General features: G+C 51.6%; 1 protein-coding gene across 3 annotated transcripts in view; it reads right to left on the minus strand.

The window, feature by feature from the left end:
• The window catches only part of TMEM154 (transmembrane protein 154), a 316,513-nt gene extending 297,265 nt beyond the window's left edge, over window positions 1–19,248 (minus strand). For all 3 annotated transcript variants that reach the window (XM_078676932.1, XM_078676931.1, XM_078676934.1), the window contains exon 1: window positions 19,080–19,248. In XM_078676932.1, the coding sequence (XP_078533058.1) occupies window positions 19,080–19,182 (103 nt within the window). In that variant the 5' untranslated portion in view covers window positions 19,183–19,248. The remainder of the gene's footprint in view (window positions 1–19,079) is intronic.
• Between the last annotated feature and the right edge of the window lie 3,762 nt (window positions 19,249–23,010).

A 23,010-nucleotide genomic window follows, 5' to 3' on the forward strand; every position in this document is an offset into this window, starting at 1 on the left:
CCTAATGGTTCCAGACAGAGATTAAACAGAGTGTGATCAAGGATAGAACCTTGAGGGACGCCTTGACCAACCACCAGTGGAGACGAGAGACTGTTCGCAATCTTGATCATTTGGGATCTGTCCGAGAGGAAAGAGGCAAACCATTTGAGTACTGTGCCTTCCACGCCCATTCAACGTTGAAGAGTGTTAAGGAGAGTGTTGTGATTAACAGTGTCAAAGGCTGCAGAGAGGTCAAGAAGAATCAGAAGGCACGATTCCCCCGAATCGAGAATATGCAGCGCATCATTGATCACTCGCAGCAGGGCTGTTTCAGTGCTGCAATTTTGAATAAAGCCAGACTGGAACATGTTGGGGAGATTATTATCCATAATGTGTTGGGAAAGTTGTTTTGCAACGCATTTTTCTGTGATCTTTGAAAGAAAAGGGAGATTGGTCATGGGGCGGAAGTAATTGAGGTCGTTTGCATCTGCAGAGGTTTTTTTTAGAAGGGGGGTAACCTGTCCTGTTTTGAGGACAACTGGGAGGGATCTCTGACTGTGGAAGAGCTTAACTAGCCTGGTCCAGTAGGAAAGAGTGTTGGCATAGAAATCAATGGCGATGACACTGGGTATGGGGTCAGATGAATGGTTGGAGGGTTTGGTTTCGAGGATGCATTTGAGGAGATCATCTTCCTAGATGGCGGCAAAGTTCTGCCAAGTGACTAAGGATTTTCGCTCCTCAATGGGGGTCGGAAGGTTGACCTGTTCCACCAGAGATTTTACCTTTTGATCAAAGAATATAGCAAACTCAGTTGCTTTCTTTGAAGCATCCTCAGGTTTGATGGTTTGGGGAGAACAATTTGGGTTTTTGATGAGGTCGAAAAGTTTTTTGGGTCTGTTTTTAGCTGAATCAAGGAGGGATCTGAAATGTGATGTTTTTTCCTGGAAGATGAGCGTGTGCTATTTGAATCTTGCTCAACGTAAAAGAGAGAGGTTGGAGGTGGATGGAGATTGTCTCCAATGTTTCTCCAAGATTCTAAGGTTTTTCCTTTCGTCATAGAGAGCTTTATTGAACCAAGGAGCTGATGGGGTGGGTCTTTTCCTTTTGCTTTGGAGTGGCGCAACCTTGACGATTTCGACTGCAAGGATTGAGAGGCAATGGGGAGTGTGATCGTTGACATCCGTATTGGGGTCTAGACCAGGAAGTGAACGCATAGCAGAATCACATAGAGTCCCAAGATCAATGTTTTTTGTGTTGCGGAAACCAAGTAAAGGCTCTTTTAGGTTGGCCGAGAGTTATAATGTGCGAGAGGTGAAAACGGAAGGGAATGAGGAAATGGTCTGACCAGTCTACACGGATGGCAGGAGCAGTGGAAAGCTGGTCTGATTTAGAAATAACAACGCCCAGAATTGAGCCCTTGGCGTGTGTAATTTCCGAGCAGTGTTGGACAAGATCGTTAGCTGAGAGAAAGGTTGCAAGCTTGTTGGTAGCCGAGTCTTCCATGGAGCCCCAGTGGGGATTGAAATCACCTAGGAAGATCTGCTTGTCGCTTTGTGAATATTGGTCACTAAGGAAGTTGATGAGTTCCTCCATGGTGGGGGGGAGTGAAGTAGGCGAAGAAGGACAGTGGGCTGTGGGGGACTGGGGAGAGAGATGTGATGCAAGGGTCTGAGGGTGGAAAGATGGTGCTAGAAAGGAGTGGATGGAGTTACAGTGATATTTTTACTGGTGTTGAGCATAGGTGAAGAATAGAGATCATACAAAGAAGGAGAAAATTGAGAAGAGGAAATGGATGGCGGGAGGAGGGGGGAGGAGGGGGGTTATGGGAAGGCCATGGATACGGTGAGATGAGAGGAGAAGGGGCTGTACAGGGAGGGAGGGAGGTCAAGGGAAGGCCAAAGGAATGGGGACAAGAGAGAGGGTGCAGGCCAGGTGCCGTGGGTAATGAAAGGTGAATGTAGGCACCAGGCAGAGTGGGGGGGTTGAGCAATATGAAATTTGTGGGAGGAGTGAAGGACTGTGTGGTCACAGGGGGGGAAGAGGGAGGAATTACCAAGAGGGGAAACAGGGTTGTGAAGCATAGGGAGGAGTGTAAGTTGTGGAGAGATGGGAGGTGTAAGGTCAATGGGAGGGAAGATGATGGAATTACAAATAGGGTAGGCAGGGATGTGAGGCATGGGAGGGGGGAGTGAAGGTTGTAGAGAGATGGGAGGTGTAAGAACAGAATTGAAGGTACGAGGAAAGGGGACGAGTGGAAAGGGGCGAAGAGAAGAGGAGAGGGAGGGGGAGGGTAAGGCGAGTTGATTGGTAGTTCAGGTTGTAAGAAAAGTGGATTAAATAGGGGGGAAAGGGGTAGGAACAGGGGATTTAGGGGGTAGTAGAAGGCAGTGGAATAATGGGGAGATGCAGGATGCAGGATGTAGAGGTGAAGTGGGGTGTAAAGCAGATGAGGTAAGAGGAGGTCCAGTTGGGAAGGGGGCAGACTGGGAGGGGAGGGAACGAGAGAAGGGGAGATAAGGGGTAGACCTGTGACTCCCGGGAGAGAGGTCTGCAGGAATGTGTGGGGGTCTAGGGGGGGAAAAGTAGACAGAAGAAGAGGAAGAATCTAGAGAGATAGTAGTCGCAGGGTGGGACGAAGGGAGTGGAAGAGCTGGTCAAAGAGAGAGAGACAGGAGTCTGAAGCTTGGATCTTGACAGTGGCATTGTTATAAAGTGTAATGGTGAGAAAGCCATTAAAGCAAGTGGAGGGAGACATTTTTAACCGCTTCCCATGCGGGAGAGAAGAGGAGGAGGAGACGTAGAAGGAATTGAAGAAGCTGGAGGACCAGGAAGGGATGTCATGAGTGAAGAAAATGAAGTAATTTCTGATCTTCCCTAGGCGCCCATTATGGAATTGGTCAACAAAGAGGGAATCTGGAAATTGTTCAGTGATGTTATATTTGAACCGTTTTGCTGCTGCTTTGGACAGATACGTGGGATAAATGACTTTGAAGCAGTTGATTCCAGACTTAATTCGACTGGAAGCCATGATAAGGAGATGAGGTGAAGACGTGGTGTGGTGGATAGAAAAAGCGGCCACTAGGGTAGTGATAGCGCAAAGAAGTAAAATAGGAGCGGTGCGCATATTCCAGAAATCAAGTGAGAATAAAACCAATGGGAGTGAGGTCAAATCAGGACAAAAGGGAGATACCTAACAAGGCTAAAAACAGGTAGAAAGGTAGAGGCAGCATTGTATCATGTGTGCATACCTGTTCTGATTCTAATAGTGGAAGAGGAAGCACCAAAACAAGTTGCCCAATCCAAGATGGCCACCAAACATGGGATAAAATAGAGCCCGGATATATGCTCTAGGTAGCATACAGCACATTGAAACAAGCTTTCCAGTGTTTTTTATCCCTAAACTGGCCATGTTTATTAGAAAGAATTGAAACTAGAATAACTCTGGTGCAAAACCAGAAGCCCCAGATATCAAGCCAGATTCCTTAACCCACACTTGAGGACAGGTACATGCAGTAATCACTGCAATAACGTATAATTTAGCAATATAACTATTTAAAGTAGTCAAAGAAAGAAATATATAACTTTAAGATTTGGAAAATACAACACAGTGAGCAACCTCAACGAATACAATCACGCAAAAATCCTAAAAATAAGAACTAAGATCACCAAGCCTCTTACTGCTCCCTAATCCACAGCACTATTTATTTACCCTAACCTTCAAGTCACTTAAACACCACGGAAATGCCAGTAAGAAAACCGCACTGGCATTGACAGCACTGCCTCCTTCTGCCTTCCATGATTTAAATTACACCTAAATTGACATGCGATGACCCTATCCCCTGGTATGACCAACAGAGGTATCTTCTCACTTACCAACATTGTACTTCAAAAGGCACCGGTGACCACAATGCGGAAAAACAGACAATGCAAACACCACTGACTAGGCCAATCGCTTCTTCATATTTAAACCACAGTTTTATCAGCAATAACGTAAATATTGGGGCATTTAATCAACATCATTCTTCATGACCGACAATTTGGATATCAGGTTAGGGCTGGGGAGGATAAAAATAACCCTATTAGACAAGCTATAGTATCCTATTTCATGTCAGGTGTTGTAAGGGAGGCTGTAGGATGGCTACAAATACCAACGTGAACCACGTTAAGCCACAGGTCCAGGTTCCTACATTAGTCAAATGAAAACAAGAGTGGATTACAAAGCTTTTAAGGTGGCCTAGGCCATGGTGAGCCAAATGCCAGGTAATAAAATTCTGATTTAATCAGCTGACTAAATTACTTACACACATTTTAAGGGGCAAGTTGGCTTGGTGTCTCAAATTTCTGGTGCAGGTTCTTGCCACCTTCATCTGGCAATATTACATTTCCTATCTACTGACGCTCATCTTAGGGTGCCTGAGGGAAGGTGAGTATGAAACAATTGCCGGATGTAACTTGGGCTCTTCAAGAGAATTATTTTATGGACTGTAACTACCTTAAACTCAATATTTCTGGGGACTGACAGTCGTGCAATTAAGCAAAAATGGGTGTGATTCGGTCTCTTTTCTTCAATTTCAAGATAGTCTTAACAGTGTGCGTCTGGGCTCTCTGCATAATTCCAGTACACATTTTGAACATCAAATAAAGAATTGTCCATACCAACACTTGACATTATGATCCATCTAACCAACGACATTCTATGCTGTGTGAATTTATAGTTGTAATCCTGATAAACCTAAAAAAGGTATAACCACAATGGTCTAGAAAGTATTCTGGACCGAGGGAACCAGAGGCACGGGGTACCAGGAGCAAGCAGCCTCCAGCAATAATGTTTAACCAGGCAGAAACATGTTGACCCTTTGGCATCGGTGGGGGACTATTATATCCCCAACACACCAACCACGTTTTTAGAATACCATACAGATGCCAGCAATATTAAAGTTAATGTGACATCTGTAATGAATTTTTAACTCACTCTTTATTTTTGGGCCCCCACTTAGTTTAGAAGTGCATCCCTGTCGTCAGGTGTATGCCCGCCCTCTATCAAACCAAGTTTTTAGAGGGCGAGGACTGGTCAATGATGAAGCATGTCACCAGGTGGTGTGTGAGACCAGTCCGTCACATTTTGTGAGATGCCTGCACTCACAAACTGAAAAACAATTGCACTTAGAACCTCTACACCGGGAGCAGCTCTGTTGTGGTTAAACCTAAAAAAGTAACACTTTCAGTACTTAGTATAAAATTCTATACCTAAGAAGCTGCCTACTGGGTGGTCCTTGCCATTCAGAGTCTAAGAGAAAAGGCCCTCCTCTGGTGGTTCTAACATTTACAAAAGAAAAAGGGAGCCTAGATTACCACTGAAATCTGCATTTTTGGGCAGATCATAATTGAAACATACACCTAGATTTCTGCTGATTAGGTTCTCACAGACTGGTCCTACTACATCAGGCAATGTGAATGGTGGTGGGTGGTACATCTGAGCCCACCCGTTGCATAGCAATTTTGGACTGATACAATGGAAGTCTACTGTCTATCATCCCTGCACGGTGTCTACACGCAAGTCATGATAATAATAATAATAATAATAATAATAATAATAATATAATAATAATAAGTGTCCTCCTTTCTCGCTTATTCATCTAAACACATGCTGAGTGTCTTCAGCACACATCTAAAAATCCAGACCACTTCCTCTGAAGACCCCATTTAGCGGCTTCAGGGATAGTCTGCTGATGGCCAAGAACATCATCCAGAATATTGCTGTGAGTGTCCAATCTGACTGATACAACCATGAAAGATCCTTACTCCCCCATTCAAGATCTACCTTAAGACAAACATTTTGTAAAGCACAGTATAAAGATGTCACAAGGAAAAGACTAAAGCGACCTCAGCTATTACAAAACAGAGCAGCTAAATAATGAAATTTAAAAAAGATGGTAGATTGAAAGTGAACTTTCTTCCCTAGTACCAGCCATAAGTTCAAGAAACAAACAAACTACAGACCCTATGAATGTTCAGAAATCTACTCACACCAAGAACCCAAAGAGGGCACAATAGGTACCATGGAGTTTAACAGCTATCAACAGAAATATATTGTAGGTCAAAAGAGAAGGAAATAAAATAAGCTGTGTTGGAATGAAAAAGCCATCCGCATGGCTGAAGATGTGCACCTCCGCCCTCAGTGCCCAACTGTACTGATTGGATCCCTAATGCTGATCTTTTTGTCATAGGTAAACACGAATCATACATGTGCACCAGGACATAGGCCTGTCTCATGGATTGCAGCCGTGTTCGGGCAGAAGGAGTACCCAAATTGATACCCTCATAGTGATGAAAGGCTACCACCTTCACCAGGAGTTAAGCAGCACCGTGGGGGCAGCATTCTGTGTAGTGATCAGTAGTAGTGAACAAGATTGTTTTACCCAGTGTCACTGGAGTGAGGCCTACAGGATACATTACATGGGGGACCCTGGGTTCCATTTTGGGAAACCCATGACTGCCTGGTGAAGACACGAGGAGTAGAGGAATCCCCCAGGCATATTTGTATACTGCTGCATTCCAGTGAGCTGGGTGGGACACACTGGAAGAAAGGCGGAAGAGACACCCCCTTTACACTTCAAAAGATTATTCTTTGATTAAGTAATACTTCACAAGGAGGGGGCCTGGACACATCTCAGAAAGGAGATGGGGACGATAAGAGACCCCGAATTAAGCTTTTGATGCACATATCACTGTGGATGACATCCAGTTTGAACTCTGGTCACTCCCATGAACTGTATTGTGGGATAATCCACTTTGAAGTCTTGCCTGCTGTGACAAACAGCCTTTCAAGAGAAAAGAAGAAAAGTAGAAATGTACACTTCAAAAGAAGTTGAACCCCAACATAAAACATCAATGATTCAGACCCAAAGTTGCATTTGGTATCTGGAAAAGGACTATGAGAAGCGGTGCCTGAGATCCCAAAATCTTTCTTCTGCCATGCGGCCAAACAGGCTGTGTGAGAAGGGGAAGCTCTGCAAGACTTCTGCCTGTGATCAGGACTGGGTGCAAAAACCTGCTAGTCTCCCTCCTGGGTGTTGGGACTTCACCCAGGAAAACCACAACCACCTGCCCTGGAACCTGGAGCACCAGCGCTTGCCTAGCTTGCCAAGAACAGTGGGCCATATGAGGAAGAAGAGAGCATTGGAGGGAGAGAGTTCCTATGAGGAGCCCTACATGAGTACTCCCTGTGTGAAGTGTGAGGATTTGGCTGTGTAGTCGGGTCATTGCCTGTGTGCAGTGCTGGTTCGGCCATCCCCGTATGACAGGAGAGGGCCGCCATAGACTGAGCTGTGTGTTGACTGCTGTGCAGGTCTTGCTAAACCCATACCACTGCGGTTACCCTGTATGCCTAAGACGGCCACCGGTAAAGTTAATACTGTGAGAAGTGCTGAGACTCATAATCCTCTTGGTGGAGGAAGAAGAGCCTGTGACCCTACTATCCCATACCTTGAAAACCCTGTATGCCAGGAGGGGCTGCTGGTACCAAAGTTGCTGAAGGATTTGGGTTGCCTCTGAAGGAGAGACTGAGGCTACATTTGGTGGGTTGGACCAACACTGCAAGGGAACTGCCCCTGACTGACCACTGAGGACTGCTGATGAATACCAAAAACGACATTGGACAATTGCTGGCTCTAGTTGGGAGCTGAAGAAAGGTTCTCCCTAACTCCTGCTGGGTAAAGCCACCTTACCTTGTCTTTGCGAGCTGGAAACGGCCCTACAAGTGAGACATCTTTGGTAGCACCGCTCAGAAGAGAGAGCTTTCACCACTAGCTGCTGTTGTATGGGCTGTTGTATGGAAGCCTGACTTTTCTGAGCAAAGCTGGCCTTGCGGGTGCTCACACAGAGGCCACCCTTTACACGACTGAACTCTTCCATTCTGCGAGAGCAGGTAAAAGGTGATCTGGGCAGGTTGGGCCCCAGGGAACTCGCTACTAACAATGCTGCAGAACCACAGACTCTTTTGACTGAAACCTGAAAAGTCAAAGGTCAAGTAGAGAACATTTCCTGGATGTGGCCACCAGTGAAAGGGGAATATCCCCAAACACGTTACACTAAGGAGGGTGGGATAGTGATTTGTTTGACAACTACTAGAGCCCCAACCTCAAAAGGATTGTGTTGTTGCTTCTGACTGTCATATTCTTTGCATTTCTAGAATTAGAAATAAAATACTACTTTTTCTTATAAAAGCAAGTATTTGGCTAGACATTGGTTTGTTGTTCATACTGTTTGCACTTTGAGTTATGAGTCATTTTCACTACGTGTATCAACATCTCCTCCCCCGCGAGGGATTCTTGACAGCTAAACCACAGCTACCACTGAGAGTCAAGTGCAGGAGGGATAATTGGCCCGGTTGCTCAGGATCCATAGTAGGTCAGGCCCTGGGACATCAGGTGTGTTAGAAAGGCGAACCCGGGGGAGGCAGAAGGTGTCTGACTGACCACCCCTAGGTCTACCCCTCCTTCAGAGAAGGGACAGAGCGATGTCGAGAGGCCTCCGACGGGAGGGCCCTCTCCTAGAATCGTACAGCAGAGTAACCACACCACTACAAATATACACCACACGTAGATAGAGTTTTCAATCTTTATCTGGCAATAAGTATCGTTTCAATATATACAGCAGATCCCGAGATCTGGAAAGTCTCGTGACAAAGGGGCAAGGTAGCGGGACAGTCTTATAGATGGTCGGTTGCAAGGAGACTCTACGCACAGCTCTCAATCCTCGAGCTGGGGAGTTCCGGGAGGTGGAGCCGCTGCAGCGCCAGCAAGCTCCAAGATGGTTCAGCGAGTGTGGACCGCAGCAGCGCCAGCAGGTTCCAAGATGGTTCAGCGAGTGTGGACCGCGGCAGCGCCAGCAGGTTCCAAGATGGTTCGGCGAGTGTGGACCGCGGCAGCGCCAGCAGGTTCCCAGATGGTTCAGCGATTGTGGACCGCGGCAGCGCCAGCAAGTTCCCAGATGGTTCAGCGAGTGTGGACCGCGGCAGCGCCAGCAGGCTCCAAGATGGTTCAGCGAGTGTGGACCGCGGCAGCGCCAGCAGGTTCCCAGATGGTTCAGCGAGTGTGGACCGCGGCAGCGCCAGCAGGTTCCCAGATGGTTCAGCGAGTGTGGACCGCGGCAGCGCCAGCAGGCTCCAAGATGGTTACAGCAAAGATGGACCGCGGCAGCGCCAGCAGGTTCCAGGTAGAACAGCAAGGAGAGTTCGTCTCAGGGTCAGCCGCGACAGCGTCAGCAGGGCTTCTCGACTCCGGGATACAACTCCCGTCCTACTCCGGGGCTGGCCCAGATATAGGTCTGGAGTCCTTTGATGTCCGGACCCTCTCGCCTGGGGGTCAGAGGGGCCGGGATGATGGTGTCCAGACACCCAGCAGGGGGGTGGAGCCAGAGCCCAGGGAGGCCAGAGGGCGATCGAAACCAGGCATCCGGGGATGGTTGGGGAGCCATCGAAACTCCCCTCTCCTTGTATCTCGTTGAGTGGTCACTCTACCACCCGGAGGGCTCTTGGTGCCTCGATGGCGGGCTCGCTGGGGCCGTGGCCGCGGCTGGTCCGGGACCACGTGTCTGTGACGTGATGGGCCCAAGATGGAGTCGGGCCTGGAATGAGGGTCCGGGGTGGGCACCGGAGCGGTAATGCTGGGGCGGCCCGAGGTTGCCGTGTCAGTGGTTGTGGGCTGCCGGGTGGCGGATCTGGTGGTTTGGAGGGCGTGCAGAGGTGTGCCCGAGGCCGACCCGGGCTGGATGGAGGGCCGATGTCGTCTGGGGCCCGCCATGCGGGAGGGGTAGGACCACGCCACGAGGCCGGGTCCAACACGCGTCCCCCCCAGCTGAAGGCAGGGGAGAGTCACCCATCTTCTTGGGGATTCTCCTCGCCAAGGCGGAAGAATCTGGAGAGGCCGTCAGCGTTGGCGTGGTCGTTGCCAGGGCGATGCTCCACGGTGAAGTTCATCCCTTGGAGGGAGATGGACCAACGTAGCAACTTCGGGTTCTCGCCCCGCATCTGCATCAACCACCGCAGGGGCCGGTGGTCGGTCTGTACTCGGAAGTGGGTGCCGAAGAGGTAGGGCCGGAGCTTCTTTAGGGCCCATATGACGGCGAATGCTTCCCTCTCGATGGTGCTCCATCGTTGTTCTCGGGCCAGCAGGCGCCGGCTGATGAAGGCCACAGGAAGGTCAACTCCGTCAGAGTTCATTTGGGACAGTACGGCCCCAATGTCGTGTTCCGAGGTGTCAGTTTGGACGATGAACTCTCGGCTGTAGTCGGGGGCCTGGAGCACCGGGGCGGTGCACATGGCAGTCTTTAGTGTCTCAAAGGCTACTTGGCACTCGGGGGTCCAGTGCACCTTCGGGGGTAGTCTCTTGGAGGTTAGTTCTGTGAGGGGCCCCACAATGCTCCCATAGTCCTTTATGAACCGCCGATAGTATCCAGTGAGCCCCAGGAAGGCTCGGACGGCGGTCTGGGTGACGGGGGGCTCCCAGGCCTGGATGGCGTCGATCTTGGGTTGAAGGGGAGCCACTTGGCCGCTCCCCACTTGGTGTCCCAGATAGGTCACGGACCCTTGACCGATCTGGCACTTGCTGGCTTTTATTGTTAGTCCGGCCCGTTGGAGGGCCGTCAGGACCTTCCAGAGGTGGGTCAGGTGCTCGTCCCAACAGAGGCTGTACACCGCAATATCGTCCAGATAGGCGGCACTGAACTCTTCCAGCCCTGCCAGCACCCGATTCACTAGTCTCTGGAAGGTGGCCGGAGCATTCTTCATGCCGAAGGGCATCACGTTGAAGTGGAAGTGGCCATCGGGGGTCGAGAAAGCGGATCGTTCTTGTGCCCCTGGCGTGAGGCCGATTTGCCAGTATCCGGCCGTGAGGTCGAAGGTGCTGAGGTACCTGGCGGCTCCCAGGCGATCGATCAGTTCATCCGCTCGGGGAATGGGATGGGCGTCGGTCCTGGTGACGGCATTCAGTCCCCGGTAGTCGACACAGAACCGCAGCTCCGGGGGCACCCCGGGGGCGGCGGCCTTAGGGACCAGGATGACGGGACTGGCCCATGGACTGTCTGAGGGCTCGACTACCCCTAGGGCTAGCATCTTGGAAACTTCAGCTTGGATGCAGGCCCGGACTCGGTCGGGGACTCGGTAGGCTCGGTGCCGCACGGGCGGACTGTCCCCGGTGTCGACGTCGTGAACACACCACTGGGTGACTCCGGGGGTGAGGGAAAATAAGTTCGCAAATTGACCCAGCAGTTTCTGGCAGTCCTGGCGCTGTTTGGGTGTCAGCGCGGGAGAGAGGGAGACTCCCTCGACGGAGCCATCTTTCTCGGAGGAGCCCAGGAGGTCTGGTAGAGGCTCGGAGTCGTCCTCTGCTCCGTCATCGGTAGCCAACAACAGGCTCAGTTCGGTGCGGACAAATTGGGGCTTGAGCCGGTTGGCGTGTAGGACCCGGAGGGGGTTCCTGGGGGACTCCATGTCCACTAGGTAGGTGACGGGGCTCTTGCGCTCCACCACTTTGAAGGGCCCCGTCCATTTGTCCTGGAGGGCGCCGGGGTCGACCGGGGACATGACCCAGACCTGCTGGCCCAGCTCGAATTCAATGGACGAGGCATTTTCATCATACCAGCGCTTCATCTCCTCTTGACTGGCCTTCAGGTTGGTTTCGGCCAGTTCCCGGAACTTCCGAGTCTGGTTGCGGAGAGTCAAGAGGTATCGGAAAACATCGGGCGGAGTATCGGAGGCGGCCAGCTCCCAGCCTTCCTTGACCAGGCTGAGGGGGCCTCGCACCGGGTGTCCATATTATAGTTCAAAGGGGCTGAACCCCAGGGACTTCTGGGGTACCTCCCGGTAGGCGAACAGGATGCATGGCAGCAGAACGTCCCATTTGCGCCGGAGGGGCTCTTCTAGGCCCTTGATCATTCCTTTCAGGGTCCTACTAAATCGCTCTACTAGTCCATTCCCTTGAGGGTGATACGGGGTGGTGAACTTATACGCGACCCCGCACTGTTGCCACAGAGACCGCATATATTTCGATATAAAGTTTGTGCCCCGATCACTGACGACCTCTCGGGGGAAGCCGACTCTGGAGAAGATCCCCATTAGCTCCCGACCCACTACGGGGGCTGTGACAGTCCGGAGGGGGATAGCTTCTGGGTAGCGGGTGGCATGGTCCACCAGGACGAGGATGAAGCAGTGCCCCTGAGAGGTGGGAGGATCCAGGGGCCCCACGATGTCGATCCCTACTCGCTCGAAGGGAGTGGTCACCACGGGAAACGGTTGGAGTGGGGCCTTGATTTTCCCCCCACTCTTTCCGCTGGCTTGGCAGGTCGGACAGGTTCGGCAGTGGTTGTACACATTGCGGCGCATCTTCGGCCAATAAAAGTGGGTCACCAGGCGGCTGTAGGTTTTGTCCTTCCCCAGGTGCCCGGCGAGGGGCACGTCATGTGCCAGGTTTAAGAGAAAGTCTCTGAAGTTGAGGGGGACGACTAGCACTCGGCCGGCCCCCAGCTCGGCGATCTTTTGTTCACTGTACAGGAGGTCCTGGTCCCAATAGATCCAGTGGGACCCCGAGGAGTCTCCGGTGGCTTGCGTGGCGGCTTGTTGTCGGAGTCCCTCAAGGGAAGGACATGTCTTTTGTTCCCGACGGAACTGCTCGCGGGTGGGGCCCCCTTCTTGGCGCCACTGGGCTAGTTCGGGAAGGGGCCCGAGCTCGGGAAGTTCTTCATGGCTGGGGCCCTGCGGCCCCAGTTCGGGTTCGGCCGTGGCAGTGGCGGGTGGCGGCGGTGCCGGCCATTCAGGTTCTTCGGGCAGATTGTCTTCGGTTGGGACGGCGTCCCGGGTGGACATGGATCGGGTCGTTACGCAAACCCATTCAGGAAGGACTAGCATCCCCAGATGCTCTCTTCGCTCGATCTGTGCCCAGGGGGAACTTTCCAGGTCATTCCCTAGGAGGCAGTCCACCGGGGCATCGTCTTGGACGGTGACTTTCAGCATGCCGGACACTCCTCCCCACTCGAAGGGGATGCGGGCCATCTGGCACAGGCTTTCGGAATTGTCCGCTGACCGGACAGGGCACAGAACGTGGGGCAAGATTTGTTCTGGGGTCACCAGATGGCAGCGGACGGCGGTTATGCTGGCCCCCGTGTCACGGAGAGCCTCGGCCCGGCGTCCGTTGATGGTGACCCACTGGCGGTACTTCTGGGTGTTGATCGGAATCTGGTCTCGGGGGATCATGTCTTTGTCGCCCAGGGAGGCGAGGCACATGGCCGCGGACTCCCATTCTTCTGGTTCCATAGGGACCTCTTCTTCTTCATCCTTTTCTTCGCTCAGAGCAGCTGCAGTGATTTGTCGACCGGGGGGCCCGGTGGTGCCGGGCCGCTGGTTCATGGGGCAGAGAGGATCATTGGCATAGTGACCCAGCCGCTGGCATCTGTGGCACGTAACGTTGCGGCGTGGCCCCGGTCGGGCTGGATGGGCCCTCCTCGGTCTGGAGGCTGGTGTAGAGGAGGCGGGCGAAGACCCCGGCGGAAGGTCTCGGCCTCGGCTGATGCCAGACCCGCCGCCTCGCGGCCGGTGGTTCCCCGGGGACCCTCGTCCGTATTCTCCTGTGGTGTTCCGGTGGACGCGGTTGCTCGCCCACCGATCTGCTTCGACCGCTAGTTTTCGCGGCTCGGTCAACTTGCTGTCGAGGAGGTGCTGTCGTAGTTCAATGAAGCAGTTGTTGAAGAGGTGCTCCCATAACATAAGGTCGACCAACTGCTGGTAGGTAGTGACCTGACTGCCTTTGACCCACCCCTCGAAGGCTCTGCTAAAAAAGTTCACATATTCTACCCAAGTGGTACCGGGGATTTTTTTACAGTCTCGGAACCTCTGCCGGTACATTTCGGGGGGTGAGTCCGTAGCGCGTGAGTAGGGCGGTTTTCATGTGTTCATAGAGGTCATTTCGGTGTCAGGGAGTTCCAGCAGGGCGTCCCTCCCTTCGTTGACGAACTTTCCCCACAGGCCGGCGCCCCAATCCTTCAGGGGCACCCGATGGGCGGTCATGGCCACCTCGTAGGCTTTGAACCATTGCTGGATATCATCGTTCTTGTAGTATTCTTTGACTACATCTTTCGGTAGGTGAATCTTGGTGTCCACGGGAGGGGCCGAGGTCTTGGCCCCGGCCGCGCTATCTTCGTTGCTCTTGGCCTTGATTTCTAGTTCTCTCAGGCCTCGTTCGTGTTCATATGCTAGTCGTTTTTCTTCGAGGTCACATTGTCTCCGTTTCTCTTCTAGATTCCCCTCCAGCCGTAGTTGCTCGAGGGCTATCTTTCTCTCCGCTAGCTGGAGTTCTCCGTCAAGCCGGAGTCGTGCAAGCTCCAATTCGTGTAGCCGGTTGCGCTCTCGTTCTCGAGCGTCTTCATAGATGAGGTCCGCGTTTAGTGTTGCGGTTCTTTCCCCCGTCGGGGGTGCGCTGGTTTCCTGTTGCCCGTCCGGGCTACTCTCCTCTTGGGTTGGTCTGTCTCGGGTTTCCACCCAGGCTTGTAGGGCCAATTTGAAGTCCTCTTTTGTGCTCAGGCCAGTGGTAGCGATACCCATGTCTTTACAGAATTGTTTTAGTTCTTTGTGGCTGTATTCTTCTATCTTCTCTTTCTGGAATTCGGCAGGTAGGTTGGTTCCTTTGGTCGTCATGGTCTCTGTGTGTTTTTCCGTCGTAGCGGGTAGATCACTCTCTGTACGATTTTGCGTTGTCTCGGATCGCAGCGCCTGCCACCAATGTTAGAAAGGCGAACCCGGGGGAGGCAGAAGGTGTCTGACTGACCACCCCTAGGTCTACCCCTCCTTCAGAGAAGGGACCGAGCGATGTCGAGAGGCCTCCGACGGGAGGGCCCTCTCCTAGAATCGTACAGCAGAGTAACCACACCACTACAAATATACACCACACGTAGATAGAGTTTTCAATCTTTATCTGGCAATAAGTATCGTTTCAATATATACAGCAGATCCCGAGATCTGGAAAGTCTCGTGACAAAGGGGCAAGGTAGCGGGACAGTCTTATAGATGGTCGGTTGCAAGGAGACTCTACGCACAGCTCTCAATCCTCGAGCTGGGGAGTTCCGGGAGGTGGGGCCGCGGCAGCGCCAGCAGGCTCCAAGATGGTTCAGCGAGTGTGGACCGCGGCAGCGCCAGCAGGTTCCAAGATGGTTCAGCGAGTGTGGACCGCGGCAGCGCCAGCAGGTTCCAAGATGGTTCAGCGAGTGTGGACCGCGGCAGCGCCAGCAGGTTCCAAGATGGTTCAGCGAGTGTGGACCGCGGCAGCGCCAGCAGGTTCCCAGATGGTTCAGCGAGTGTGGACCACGGCAGCGCCAGCAGGTTCCCAGATGGTTCAGCGAGTGTGGACCGCGGCAGCGCCAGCAGGCTCCAAGATGGTTCAGCGAGTGTGGACCGCGGCAGCGCCAGCAGGTTCCCAGATGGTTCAGCGAGTGTGGACCGCGGCAGCGCCAGCAGGCTCCAAGATGGTTACAGCAAAGATGGACCGCGGCAGCGCCAGCAGGTTCCAGGTAGAACAGCAAGGAGAGTTCGTCTCAGGGTCAGCCGCGACAGCGTCAGCAGGGCTTCTCGACTCCGGGATACAACTCCCGTCCTACTCCGGGGCTGGCCCAGATATAGGTCTGTAGTCCTTTGATGTCCGGACCCTCTCGCCTGGGGGTCAGAGGGGCCTGGATGATGGTGTCCAGACACCCAGCAGGGGGGTGGAGCCAGAGCCCAGGGAGGCCGGAGGGCGATCGAAACCAGGCATCCGGGGATGGTTGGGGAGCCATCGAAACTCCCCTCTCCTTGTCTCTGGTTGAGTGGCCACTCTACCACCCGGAGGGCTCTTGGTGCCTCGATGGCGGGCTCGCTGGGGCCGTGGCCGCGGCTGGTCCGGGACCACGTGTCTGTGACGTGATGGGCCCAAGATGGCGTCGGGCCTGGAATGAGGGTCCGGGGTGGGCACCGGACCGGTAATGCTGTGGCGGCCCGAGGGTGCCGTGTCAGTGGTTGTGGGCCGCCGGGTGGCGGATCTGGTGGTTTGGAGGGCATGCAGAGGTGTGCCCGAGGCCGACCCGGGCTGGATGGAGGGCCGATGTCGTCCGGGGCCCGCCATGCGGGAGGGGTAGGACCACGCCATGAGGCCGGGTCCAACAAGGTGTAAAAGGCCTCAGCCACCACGGTTAGGCCCAGTAGCGCCTGTATGCCCTGTGACTCTCTGAAAGGAGTTCTGACACACTGGGTTCAGCACTCATCTGCCACTAAGACCTTGAAAATTGTGTGAAGAACCCAAAAAAACACCCTGCTCAATAAAATCTTCACCTAACCATGCTCTCCATTACCGGTGTAAACCTTTGACTATCGACCTTTGTCAATTGTATCCATTTCTTATCAAGGAGAACCCAAAAACAAAGGGCCATATTCACTTTGCAGTGCATAATCCAATGCAGTAATCCACTGCAGGGGCATTGTGAACCCCCTGTTTTGGCAGCTATAGTGGGGGTTGGGTTCTTTATGGGCCTCTTTTATCTGCAACCTTTTGAATGAAAGCTCATAATTAACACTAAAAGAAAAAATGGAAAGGAGGATGGATGAGTGGATGAATGAGTAGGTGAAAATATGGATGAATGAGTAGGTGAAAAACCTGAATCGATGAGTGGTTGAAAGGATGGAAGGATGGATGAGTGGGTAAATGCATGGGTGGGTGAAAGGATGGATGGATGAATGAATGGACAAATGGATAGATGGATGGTGGGTGTGAGAAAGAATGGAGGGTGGGTTAAAGGATGGGTGTGCAAAATTATGGAAATTGGGTGAATGAATGTGTGGGTAAAAGGATGGATGGTTGGGTGGATGAAAGGATAGATGGATCGGTTGGTGAAAGGATGAGTGGGTAAAATGATGAGTAGATGAGTGGGTAAAAGGATGGGTGGGTAAAAGGATTCGTGGGTGAGACAATGGGTAGATGGGTGGATGATAGGAGAACAGAGTAAATTGAAATCTAGACGATGGATGGATTGTAGTATGGTTGATGGGTGGATGGATGAATGCATGAGAGGATGGATGGATGAATGAGTGAATGAAAATCTGGGAGGTCAGATGGATGGATGGATGGATAGATGGGTAGGTGGGTAAAAGCATAGATGGATGGGTGTTTAAAAGGATGGATGAATGTGTGGGTGAAAGGATGGACTGATGATGGGTTAGTGAAAGGATAGGTGGGAAAAAGGATTGGTGGGTGAGACGATGGGTAGATGGGTGGATGATAGGATTAAAGAGTGAATGGAAATCTGGGAGGATGGATGGATGGATAAGTGGGTGGGTAGGTAAAATGATGGGCAGATGATCGGATAAAAGGATGGGTGGATGAATGGGTGAGAGGGTGGGTGAGTGAAAAGATTAGTAAATGGGTAGGTGAGAGAATGAGTAGATGGGTGGATGAAAGGGTGGCAGAGTAAATGCGAATTTGAGAGAATGGATGGATGGAAGGCTGAGTGGATGGATGGACGGGTGGACGGATTGATGGATGGATGGACAGATAAAAAGAAATCTAAGATGAATGGACGCATGGGTGAGATGAAGGCAGAGTAAATGGAAATCAGAAAGGATGGCTTGGAGGGTGATAGGATAGCAGAGTAAATAGAAATCTGAGAGGATAGATAGATGGGTGGGTGAAAGGACGGTACAGTAAATGTAAATTCAAGAGGATGACTAGCTGGGTGAATGAAAGGATGGTAGAGTAAATGGAAATCTTAGAGGATGAGTGGATGGATGGCATGCTAAATTGAAATCTAAGAATATGGATGGATGGCAAAATGAGAGGAAATCTGAGAGGATGAATGGATAGAAGAAAGGATGAATTGATGGATGGACAGCTTCAAGTGATGGATGTGTAAATCAAATGACAGCAGCCGCGGTCAGGAGGGGAGTACCTGCCGGGGCGGTGACGTGGGGAGGGGGAGGGGCACGGTGGGGGTTAGTAATGTATGGATAATGGAGGTTTGCAGGTAAGTAAACATTTAAATACATCAAATGAATTTCGATGCGCGCACTGCATCCCCAAATGCAATGCAGTGCGCGCAACGAAATTCGTTTGATTTATTTAAATGTTTACTTACCTGCAAACCTCCATTATCCATACATTACTATCCACACCCTGCCCCTCCCCCTCCCCACGTCACCGTCCCGGCAGGTACTCCCCTACCGACCGCGGCTGAATGACAGATGATGGAGTGACTGTATATTTAAATGGATGCATGCATAGATGATGGATGTGTGAACGGATGGATGGATGAAATGGCCAATGGATGGATGGAATGGTGAAAGATTGAATGATGGATGAAAGAAAGAATTGTTGACAGAATATAAAGGTGAGACAGTGGATATCAACGGGCAGATGGAAGGCTGAAAGGATGACTTGATAGATGCTTGGATGGAAGAGAAAAGCGAGCTGTTCTAGGGAGAGTCAAGCTCACTTGCTTCGCTTGCTTGGTGCCATCAGAGCTTTGGTTCCAAGTGGGAGGTATTTTAATTTTCTGGGTATTACCTTGATCCACTGAAAAACTCTGCATAGAAAACTCCCTAAGTGAGTACATAACAGTACATGTAACAGGTATGGCTGTGCTTCATTCACTTCACAAACACGCCCCCTAATTGCACACTCTGTCCTGCTACAGTGTATGCATGACAGTGAAGCCTTTCTCTACTGCTCCTTGGTACACAGTTGATGTTTGTTCGAACTCCACCCTATACATTTCGTTTCGGCGCTCTTTGATGATGCGCTACTTTACACACCGTGTGCAATTTTCTAAAAAGCAGAGTTTGTTTGACAATAAGCACCCGTCAGTCAACAATCCAATACAGTAAGTGCACGGTGAACTCACAGTGGTCGAATTCGGTACAACACAAGGCAACAATAAACATTTAAAATGTGCTTTGAAGGGTGGAACCAGTGCCTTCAGAGAGAAGGGCTTGGTTCCCAGGGAGGTGCCCTGCCGCCGAGATATGCAGCCCCAGGCATAATTCAAGTCTGCGGAGTTTAACCGAAAAAGAAGCCCAGTTCCGTATCGCTTACCTGGCGAGGACAATGCCGCAGTGATCAGGAGCACAAAGGATGCCGCGAGCCCCGGTCCCTGCATGTTACCTTCCCTCTTCTCAGTCAAAGTCGACATTGACATGCAAGACTCTTTGCAAAGAGGAACGAGAGCATTTCCTGTTTCCTGCACGGCTATCAAAGCGCATTCTCTCAGAAGGATTACTTGTCACTGTGGTTTTTTTTATCATTAGGAAGTGATGCAATGTAGTTCAGGCTTGTTGTACTGGCGATGACTTGAAGCACTTTTTGAGCATTTGCTCAGGGTGAATCACCTGCAGCAGCCCCGGTCCGCAGTCCTGCACAGACATGTCAGGCATGGAGCCGTTTTCGGTCTTCACACTCCTTTTTTGTGTTACGATATTCACAGGAAGTTCTCTGTCTTTCAAAATTAAAGAAACTTTGCTTCAAAAATGTGTGTTTTACCTGTTCTACTTTCCTGCGAAGTGTGAGTTGTTTCATACAAAAAGAAATTGAATGAAAATGGAAGTATTAAAAGCTCAAAAATGGAACCTAAAAAAAGTGAACGTAAAACTGCAGCTCAACTACTATTCGACACTGCTACCTTCACTAATGACAAAACAGTACATTGACCTTACAAGCAAAATAAATGGCATCAAGTGCTGGAAAAAAAAATCAGGGAAGAAATGCAACCGATCCACCACGGTCCACAGAGTGAGAGCCGTGGGATTCTTTAGGATCAAAGCATATAAAGGAACATGTATAAAATTAAACTTGGACGGTGGGTGATGGCTGTATCAAGTATTGAAAGAAAACACATGAATTATAAAAGAATAAACAATTGAAAAACTGTATAGCACAACTGTGTAAATTAAATTACCCCGAGGTGCTTAGGCCTAGGAGGAGTCGGTTGACAGATCATTCAAAAGTGGGGAACTTCATAGGAAGAAAGACAGCCTTGAGTTTAGGGCAAATAGCAAGTAGAAGCTAGCCTCAATTTGCGAGTGCTGGCTAGTGGCGAGTAAGCCTTGGCGAAGTTCATGGATACTCCACGAAGTGCAAAAAAAACCATTGCCGCGCTACGCGGAGCACCGCAAGCAGTGGAGTGAGTTAGAAAAAATGCAGTGTGCGGTAATTCTCAGCGCCAGATGTTTGTCAGCGCTGTGAAATTATCGAGAGCAGCTCCATGCACAGCGCAAGCGGGGGCTGCTTCCTTTCTGCCGCTCAAGTAGATTTTCTACTCGAATTGAAGCTTTCTCAAGGCATAAGGACGGCTTCTCAACTCGAGCGGTCACGAGCATACGTGGCCACACGCATTGAGAAATCCGACAGCCCGTGTAGAGAAATCTCACCGGGAGGTTGATTTTCCTCGCTCGCAAACTTGACGTTAACGAGAGCGAATGAGGAAAAATCTCGCTGGAGGTTGATTTTCCTCGCTCGCACTCGCCAACTTGATGTTGACGAGCGCGAGCGAGGAAAAAATCTCCACTCCAACTCCGAGAGCTCTGCATAATGCGGAGTGAGGAAAACTCCACAAACTCCGTGAGTGGAGTTCACCGCCCAGGCTTAGTGGAGAGGAGCATAGATCTTGCATGTTGCTTGCAGCTACAGAATTTGTTAGGTTTTAATATAATGTGCAGATTGGGTTCCCCCTGAATCCAGACACAAGAGGGAGGAGGAGGTGAACAGTAGCAGTACAGGTACAGTAGACACATTGGCAGTGCCAAAGAACAGGTTGTGGTGCCAGCTTTTATAAGTGCATGTGACCAAGGCGCGCAACGCCCATTGGGCTCAAAGGGCTTCAGCCCCCCGTCGTGTGTGGCAGCCCGGGCTTAGACAGCTTCCCGGGCACACACAGCCGCACCTGAGTACTTCACAGATCTTTAAAAGACCATTTGCTTGTAATGAGTCTTTGGTGTTGTTTTCACCCCTTCCTAGAGCCCCTGAATCTCCACCCTGCCTATTGCTGGAAGAATTACCGCCTCCCCCCGAAATATTTTCTTAGACCACCCAAATTTGGCTCTAGTTGCGCCTCTGATGTGACCCTAGCACGGCTGTCTTCATGGCTATTTAAAACACTTAGGAACGAATGTATTAAAGTTTCAATTCACGAATCGCAATTTGCGAATAATACTAGAGCGCAAAATGTGATTCCAAAATGACGATCCACCAACCTCACCTGTAGTGCGATCACAAATTGTTATGATGCAATTCGGTAAAAGTTGCAAATTGCGATTGTTGCACCTGCAGTCACTGATGTCATCACCAAACCAGGATGTGAGCCAGGTGGAGTGTGTGTGAGAGAGAACCTGGGCAGATGCTCTAAGCTCTGAGCTCTTTGCAGCACCATCCAAAGAAGAGGAAATGGCCAGTCAGGAGACATCTGAAGAAAGCGCAAGTTCAGTCAGCTAAGCTAGGAATCCTAGTAAAGGAGTTTGACACAGAGAGGGTCAAACTGTTGGCAGGTCCTCTCTGAATGTTCAAAAGGCCACCAAAAACTGATATGGGAACGTATCAATGCTGTGGGAGTGACCAACAGGACACAGACGAAATTTGAAGTCGTTGCTATGAGTTAAGACCATGTAATGTGGGGAGAGTGGGGAGCATGGAGATCGCAGGCTACTGTCTCTGTGGGTCCTAGCACTAAACCCCCTCCCCACACCAGTGAAGGAAATGAATGCCACGACATTTCACCAAAAGCCAATTACAGGTGTCAGCACCATCAAGCTTCTGCACCCATGGCCATCAAAACAGGTAAGCCTGGAGGAGCCTAGCTCGAGGACGTAATGGCCGCCTTTTAGCTCGGCTCCGTCGGCCCTCCGGCTAACTTCGACTATCCTGCCATATATCCTGCACTGCGACGCTACTTCCATACAGAATTCGAACTTTAAAGACCCACTCTTACTCACCGTCTGGTCCGGAGGTCCCTGTGTGCTGTGGATCCGCAGCTGTGCCCTCGGTGAGATTGAGGCCTCCGGGCACTCGAGACCGGGACCTCGCCTGCGGGACCCGACCGGCGGAGAAGAGATTCCTGCGGGACCCGACCGGCGGAGAAGAGATTGCCGGCCCCGGCCGCGAAAGTGAGCCACTGGTGGGAACCGTTGTGTGTGTGTGCCCCGGAGATCCTGGACCGGCCCCAATGACTGAGCCGTGCGGCTGGAGGGGGACGAGATGTGTTGGGGGCTGACCGTGTGAAGGGGTCCCTTCGCCTTTGTCCTGTCCGGCGGTCCTGGACCCCGCGCCTGGCTCTCGCCTGTGGGGCCTGCCACTGTTTGGAGGGGACCCCCCCCCCATCGGGCGCTCGCCCATCCTGTGCCGGTGAGGCCGCTGTTGGGAACCTCCGGAGGTCTGTAAAGTCCTACATTTGGGAACTGTTTGGGGGCCCACGGTGGAGTGTGAGGCGGCGAAACTCACAAGGTGGCTGCCGACAACGTGGGGAGTGCTCCGCTCTGCACCGACGCTCCTTACCGGCCGGATTGTGCGGAGGCCTGGGTGTGTGCTCGGGCGCCCACGCCCGGAGATGTCCTGGATGCCTTGATGTCATTGCACGCTGTCTTGGCCCCCGGTGCCTCTACCGACCCCATGCGGCTCGCCGCCATTTTGGGCCGCCGCTCTTTCATGCACCCCTGTCGTCCTGATGCCGCCATTGCTTCGCCCCCTTCGGCGGTGCCAGGAGTTGCTGTTGTTGTTCTTCGGCCGCTTGATGGACCGGTGACTTTTGATCCTCTGCTTCCTCGCCGCCTGGATTTCGAGGACTTCCACACGACTCAGAGATCTACTCCTTCCCGGGTACCTGGAACTCATGGTGGTCCGCTGTTTGCTCCCGCTACGTTGGATTCGAACTTTTGTTCTGGAGGGGAACCTTTGTATTGTCGGATTGCGCACCTGGACTCCGGCTTGCCGTTGCTTGCCCTGTCGTTACTGCTACAATTGACTTGTTTAATTGACTTTT

The sequence above is a fragment of the Lissotriton helveticus genome, chromosome 2_1 (genome assembly GCF_964261635.1).
Source record: "Lissotriton helveticus chromosome 2_1, aLisHel1.1, whole genome shotgun sequence".
Lineage (NCBI taxonomy): Eukaryota > Metazoa > Chordata > Amphibia > Caudata > Salamandridae > Lissotriton > Lissotriton helveticus.